Below are 7,328 nucleotides of genomic sequence, written 5' to 3'. Positions count from 1 at the left end.
TTCTCAAATGGAGAAAAACAACACATTCTCACTCCGACCTCGTTACATATCAATTTTGGCCATGGACTTTCCAGGTCCAGATACAACATGCGAGGTACCCTGGGTGCTTTGTTGACGTTCTGGGACAGTTTTAAATTCACTTCTTTCAGGATACCCTTCCATTTTCACAGGAAATTTTACATTTACATACAGTCTCTTTCAAAATAAATGCAATACGTTGGTACAGCACCGTGAATTGAAATTTTTTCCTTTAACCACAAACACACATGGTTGGGTTAAGGCAACAAAAACACGGTTAGGTTTAGCCAACAAAAGCACATGGTTAGGTTAGGTAACAAAAACTCGTGGTTAGGTTTAGGAAAAAAATAACAGGGTTTGGCTTTAGAATCTTACATGACGCAAACACCGCTCTCTAGGGTAAAAGCTGGTGTTTGTTGGATTAATCCACGAACACTCCCACCTGCCCCACTTGCACTTTTGTCACCTTATCTTTTGTTCTTGTCCTGCCATGTTTTCCCGTGACGCTGCCTGGCGCTGCTAAACTATAATGGCAACCAGCCATGTATCATGCTGATGTGAAAGGATGCCTTTTTTCATTGGTTTCTGACGCTGCAAGTCACTGTTCAAGCGCTGGCTTTGGACAACTTCGGAGTGAGACCGTGCTCAAAAAACACAACTGTGCTAGCATTTTAACATAGCGCATGATTTAAAGTTGTAATCTAAAATAACATCAAGGTTTTTAATTGTAGGTACAACATGTTGAGCCAGAGTGCCAGGAGCAGGCAGAACTTGGCAATAAGTGTGCACACCTCCTATAATAAGGATTTCTGTTTAATGGAATACTTTACAGACAAAATGACCATTTGTAAACCAACTAGTCATGCGGTGTTACCGTAAATTCATGAAGAAAATGTTTTCTTGCAAGCCTCCATGGAAAACACAGACCATACTGACTTACTGACCACATTTAACAACAGTAAAACTATATCACAACATCTGTCTAAAAAATCACTTTAATCGTGGAGTATAATCCAACTCACATTTATTCAGAGACTGCTGTTTGGTTCCTGTTTCCAACTGACAATCAACGCCATTTTTAAGGATGACCACAGTCATTCCACGCCTTCACCAAATGTCTAATAATTGAACCATCACCCGCTTCAAAGCAACAAGACTCTACTATGTCAGGTAAATATGAAGCCACAGAACATGCAAGGTACATTGAAAAGATTATTTGATCCATCTTTAGTCATGTCCTTTCAGTGCTACTATTGATAATGAGGCAATTACCAGCACTGAGGAGTCACAGAAAAACATGGACACAGAGTGGGATGGGGAAGAACATCATGTAGGTGATAAGAGCCCACTGATGAGCATCAAGACTGCCTAACGTCCAACTCCACAGATAGCTACAATCAAAAATGTTTTTTTTTTTCTTTTTTTTTTTAGTAAACTGTAACGTGGATAAAAAATAACACCCCATTGTTATCTAGGTTGGAAACTATCCTTCAATGACCTATGTTTCGAAAGGAGTACAAAAGCCTAAGTAAGTGAGTAAGACCATCTTAAGGCACACCTGTGTAGTTATCGTGCTAAACAGCATCCTGATATGCTACACTTGTCAGGTGGATGTTATCTCTGTGAAGATGTGCTCAAAAGTGCTCACTAACACAATCAGACAAATAAACAACAAACATACAAAAAAACAAAAACAAATTGTTACATTTAAATTTTGGTTCAGTGTAATTACAATCTCAGATTAAATGCATAAATACATTTCACATATTTCAAGGGGGAAAAAAATCTAAATCATACATACACTCACACACAGATCCACACACTTAATTATCCCTATATATGAATGCACTCATTTGAAAGAATAACATGATAGAATCTGGCTTTATGGATTCCACCAGTTTCATGTTCCACTTTATGTATCTGATCTTGATTTTGATCACTTTCTTTTATTTTGTTTTCCTTTGAACATATACTTTGAATTTTTCTTTTAATAGGACAATGAACTACATTACCCATTTTCTGAGTGCATCAGCCTTCAGGTCAAAATCTTCTCTATGGGCAATCATTGAAGCAGTACTCCTATATCTAGCTGCTTGAAAGAGGAGGAAAATGATATCTACCATTTCTAGCCTGGCAATGTTGAGCAGGTCACTTCTTGGCTCACAGCTTTTCAAAGCTTCTCCGGTATGAATGACAGTTATAACTATTATGAATGACAGAATGACTATTTTTGCATTTTGACAAAAAAATCATTGTTGGCTGTCTCTGGGTCACAGTTGAGATTATAGATATAATAGGCTGATGGCCATTGGCCATTAGGTCTGAACACCTCTTTAGCTGTAGTGTTTCTGATGCGGTGGAGGTGAAGCTTCAAACTGCCTGCAAAAAACTTTCCCAGAACCACATTGAGTGCTGTTGTTCCATCCATTTCCGGAAATGTGTTGTTTTCTCCCAGTTTGTCCAACAATTGGTCATCAATTTTTAACTGCTTGAGGTACCTGGGTGCAACAGACAATAAAATCACACAACCTGATGTAGTTTAAATATATTCAATATTACAAACTGATGGTATAGAGTGCATGTAAAAAAATGAATAAATGGGCAATTTGGAATTCAGTATCTAGCCCAAGGATACATCCCCAGAGGAGTTGGGGATTGAACCACTGATCTACTGACATAGACATCCCACTTTACCGCTGAGCTACAGCCACCCATAAATATGCATTACACATTACACAACCTACCTCTGTGATTCCTTTTTCATCCTGGTGGGGTTGTTTGCAATGTAGGGTACGAGCCTCAGGTACTCACTGACTGTGTAGACATGTGGTGGGTAGTACCCTCTCACATTTTTGAGAAATAAACCAGGAATCGGCCCTGAGTCTGGCACCCACTCTCCTCTGGCCTGTCTGGCAAGAGTGTCAAACAGCATAGCCAGTGACAGAGCCACTACCCCTACCCCACCGAGAGTGACCTTGCCCTCCCTGCCAAAAGTGGTCCTCAGGTTCTGGGTGAAGTCCTCCAACTGCTTGGGTGTCAGGGAGGACTGCACTGCTGTGTAGTGCTTCCTCACATGAAGTGAATAGTTGATGGACAGCATGTTGACGAAAAGATGATTGGGGTGGAAGTCTGGAAAAGGGCAGATGTCTCGAGCAACAGAGGCCAGGAGGGCTGCGCCCTCGGCAGGGCATTACATGTTCCCCATCTTGAATTTGTCAGTCAGGGATTTGATCTGACAGTCTTTTAAAAAAAAAAAAAAAAGTTTCAACTATACAACACTGCTAGCTCTGTGTGTTTGACAGGCTGTCCCTGGACATCGCAAATAAAGTCACAGTGCAATCATGATGTAGAATCTGTAATTAATTATTCACCTGATTCCCCCCATACGTGACTGTGTCTGACTCTGTGTCTGCCATTTGATGTGTCTGATATCCTGCCAAAGCACATTGACATGCACATTGATTTTTTTTGGAACTCTATGAGAAAGAGGGACAGAAAAAGCAGGGAAAAAGGGAAAAAGGGAAAAACAAGCACTTGACCCATCTAGGACCAAGTGTGTGTATTACATTTATAGTTCATTTCCAGCTCCAGCTCCAGGTAAAATGTTGATGGGTGACAGCTGTAAACAAAGAAGCGGTCTCGAGAGGTCCAGTAAGGAGGCAGATTGGGGTGGTGGATGGGTCACAAAACACAGGACTTTCCCCATAAGACCAATGTTTGGAACCATGTGAAGTTTGAGTTAATTCAAGATTTGTCCTACTATGTTTCTTTTCCTTAAACCTAACCTAACCACAGTAACTTGACAGGCCTAAACCTAAAGATGTTGTGGTTATCATGTCTTTGTGTATATCACATTGTGAAAAAATACAAGTGTCCTGTGTGCATGCAAATGTGTGTTAATGTGAATATTAATTGGATAAAAAAAGACTGGCCAAATGAGGCAAAGACAGAGAGGGCCAACAAAACATCTGACTTTTACAAGAGAGACTGCTGTTTGCTTCCTGTTTCCAACCGACAATCAGCGCTCCTTTTTTAAGGATGGCCGCAGTTGTCCCTTGCCTTCACCAAATGTCTAATATTGGAACCATCCTCTTTAAAGCAACAAGACTCCACTGTGTCAGGTAAATATAAAACCACAGAACATGCAAGATACATCGAAAAGATTAATTTGATTTGTCTTTAGTCATGTCCTTTCAGTGCTACTATTGATGAGGCAACACAGAAAGGCATGGTCACAGAGTGGAATGGCGAAGAACATCATGTGGATGATAACAGCCCAACACTGATGAAGATCAAGACTGCCTGACATCCACCTTCACAGATAGCTACGATGAAAAATGCTAGACCACATCAAACAAAAGATTATAAGCTGAATAAGGTCTGGTATGAGAGGTACTCTTGGTTAATGTGGAGTTCCATGACTAACTGATAGTTTGGGTGACCAGATGTCCCGCATTGTGCGGGACTGCACAGCATTTCTGTTTCTTTTCACGCGTCACGCAAATTGAGACCATGTCCCGCATGATTGGTTGTCACCCACGCTTGCAGAAGAAGAAGCTGCATGCAGCGGCCAGCCCACGTGGGCTTTGTGCGTTTAAGCCCTCCCGCCCCATATAGCAACTATTTCAACCTCCTTGATAGCAACAGGTGATACTCGTTAGCTAATGACACTCGCGCCGCGTGAGTGTCAATAGGTTCATTAGAGATGAACTGTGCCTCGCCTGGAAAGTAGACGAGAGCAGGCGGCCGCAGCGGGGGGCGGTGGCAAAAAGCCATGGTGAAGTCAGAGGCTGCATCCGAAAGGGCCACTAGCATACTGCATACTACTACTACATACTACCACTAGATACTACTCCTACCTACTAAACAAGTTGGGTCCATTTGGACATACTGAAAGATTCACTCCATCCGCTGGCAGAGCAGAGGTACTGCAGTACCTCTGCTCTGCCAGCGGATGGAGTGCCTACAAAAGCACCCCATCTGCTGGCTTGGCTGAGGTACTGCACCAAAATCTGAACGCACCTGTGACTATTGAAATTGCCCAAAAATGAAGCTGGCCACTCTTTACCCACCAGCAACATGTCTGCAAGCTCTCTCATGCTTCTCAATATGCAAAATGCGAGGCAGCTCGCAGATGCCTCCTTTTGCACATAATAATTAATTCACTGCCACAGTAAGCAATGACATGACATGCCACACTCAAAAACTTAAACTTTGCACTTTGAAGATCCTTTATATTGTTTTTGAAATAATCCAACCTGTTATGGTGATGTCAACCATCATCACTTCTCATAAGTGTCACAACGCTAACATCATGTGTCAATCAAGTGATTAGTTCATTGAATATCAATATCTAGATACAGCATTTCCACCAGCACATTCTGTCATATGTGTAGGCTGAGTCACTTTGAACACCTACCACCTCACACAGTACAATGACATCCAATAAAACTGCTCTGCCATGATGTACTTTCATTATGTCAAACTTAATCATCATTTGTTTTAACAGTACTAGTATTTATTATTATCATTACTTATTTTATTATTGTTGTTTGTTGTTGTCTTTTGAATGTCAAGAATGTGAATGTCCAGTATCAAACTAACTTAATACCGGTATAAAACAGACCACTTTGTTCATAATCATAATAGCAGAAATACATTTTTGACCAATGAAAACTGTGTGTGTTGATAATTGTATGCAACTTAAATCTTTAGCTTGTTGCACATAACGAAGGGGGCATACAGACCTGTGCAGCCACAACAATGCGACATTATACATGAAATGGTCAAACAGATTTTATATATATATATATAAATAATGTAACAAAGTGTGCGTGTAGTACATCTGCATTGATGTGCTGCTCCAGTCGCCGGCTGCCGTTGCTCTGCCATGATGTTTTGAATCTTACCAGGCAGCGACCACGTTGCATTTAAATAGGAGACTAATGAGGGCGGTAACATGCTGTGCAACGTCTACAATGAAGAAGAAGATGAAGAAGAAGCCCATGGTGCATTTTGGGTAAGTAGTAGCCCTGCAGTATGCTCTGCCATCATACTACAATGTAGGCGTGTTTAGTAGGGGTGGTAGCATACTGCTCCTCCCTACTACGGTTTCGGACATACTACATATTAATTTGGTCTACTACAATCCATACTACTTGGCCTTTCGGACGCAGCCAGACAGTTTCCAGCAGCCTTCAGTCCATACAGGAAGTCACAGACACACTGACATCCTGTCTGGAATGATGTCAATTCATTAAAAAAGTGATCAGACCCATGTATCAGTTTGTTCTCAGTCTCCAGTTGTTTTAATTATGATAGATGAATTCATTAAAATGCTTTACAGGTGATCTGTAGTTTATGTTCATGGTTTATCCTCCATTTGACATGAACTCTCCTGTAAATCAGCATCATATCAGTTTGACCTGTCCCCTCAACTACATAGGCTGAATAAACTGTGTTTGACTATAAGGTTCATATTTTCAGAGGAAAAAAAATACAAGACAACAGCTTTCATTAAAGATCAGTCTGATACAGTCAGGGCTTCACATCTGTAGGCTACAGATGTTATTATAAGAATCCTCACATCTCACTGACCACAAGTCTCTGTGTTGCTAAATACTTCAATAATTAAAACAGTCCAGTGATAATATACAGTAGACTCTGTATAGTTTATGATGAATGTATTTAGTCTCTGATGACTAAACTTCGTGCTGGGGGTGGGTGTCCCACACTGTCCCTCACAAACCTACTCCTTGTCCCACATTTGGTTTATTGGGACCTGGTCACCCTGGTCACCCTACCGATAGTATTGTTAGAATAGTAGACTGAAGCTTTTTGGTCTGTGCCAATGAACAAGTTAATTGACAAGGGAGCACGTTTGCATCTACAATGTGAAGATGAAACAGAGATGTGTAAATCCACCTCAGTGATGGGATGGCTCATCTTGGAATACAAGAATAATCTTTTAGAGGGCGTGACAGCATATTAGCAGAGCACACTGAAAATTCTGGTGTGTTCTCTGGCCTGTCGAAAAGTATTCAGAAGGTATGAGCAGTTGCCCCCCAATGCAGTCTTTGTGCATTGCTATGCACATCACCTTAATCTTGTCCTCAGCCAAGGACTGAAAAGCATCCTCAACAATGAGTTTATGGTCAAAAGTGCTTTAAGAATCTGGTATCAAATAAGGAAATCATTCAAATTGCCTGAAACCTCAGCCTGTACTCCAGTTTTCCATGCCTTTCCCTCTTACTGACAATACATTTAGACTTTGGAAAAATAAAGGCATTATCACTATAACAGACCTTAAT

General features: G+C 40.9%; 1 protein-coding gene across 1 annotated transcript; it reads right to left on the bottom strand.

Moving 5' to 3' along the window:
• Positions 1-471: 471 nt before the first annotated feature.
• Positions 472-3,316, bottom strand: LOC125902774 (uncharacterized). Its single transcript, XM_049599363.1, has 2 exons — positions 2,763-3,316; positions 472-2,516 (listed from the first exon to the last, which is right to left on the bottom strand). Exons 1-2 carry the CDS (start codon positions 3,116-3,118, stop codon positions 2,243-2,245), a joined length of 630 nt encoding a protein of 209 aa, XP_049455320.1. The 5' UTR covers positions 3,119-3,316; the 3' UTR covers positions 472-2,242.
• Positions 3,317-7,328: the final 4,012 nt, after the last annotated feature.

Source organism: Epinephelus fuscoguttatus, linkage group LG15, assembly GCF_011397635.1.
Source record: "Epinephelus fuscoguttatus linkage group LG15, E.fuscoguttatus.final_Chr_v1".
NCBI classification, from domain to species: Eukaryota; Metazoa; Chordata; class Actinopteri; order Perciformes; family Serranidae; genus Epinephelus; species Epinephelus fuscoguttatus.
Note: the sequence above shows the minus strand (reverse complement) of the source record. Positions and strands in the feature narration are given on the sequence as shown.

Excerpts from the sequence above, each read along its gene's own strand:
- LOC125902774 (XM_049599363.1), bottom strand. The coding sequence starts at position 3,118 with ATGCTGTCCATCAACTATTCACTTCATGTGAGGAAGCACTACACAGCA. Across the intron at positions 2,517-2,762 it reads ATGAAAAAGGAATCACAGAG|GTACCTCAAGCAGTTAAAAA; the intron begins GTAGGTTGTGTA and ends TGTTGCACCCAG.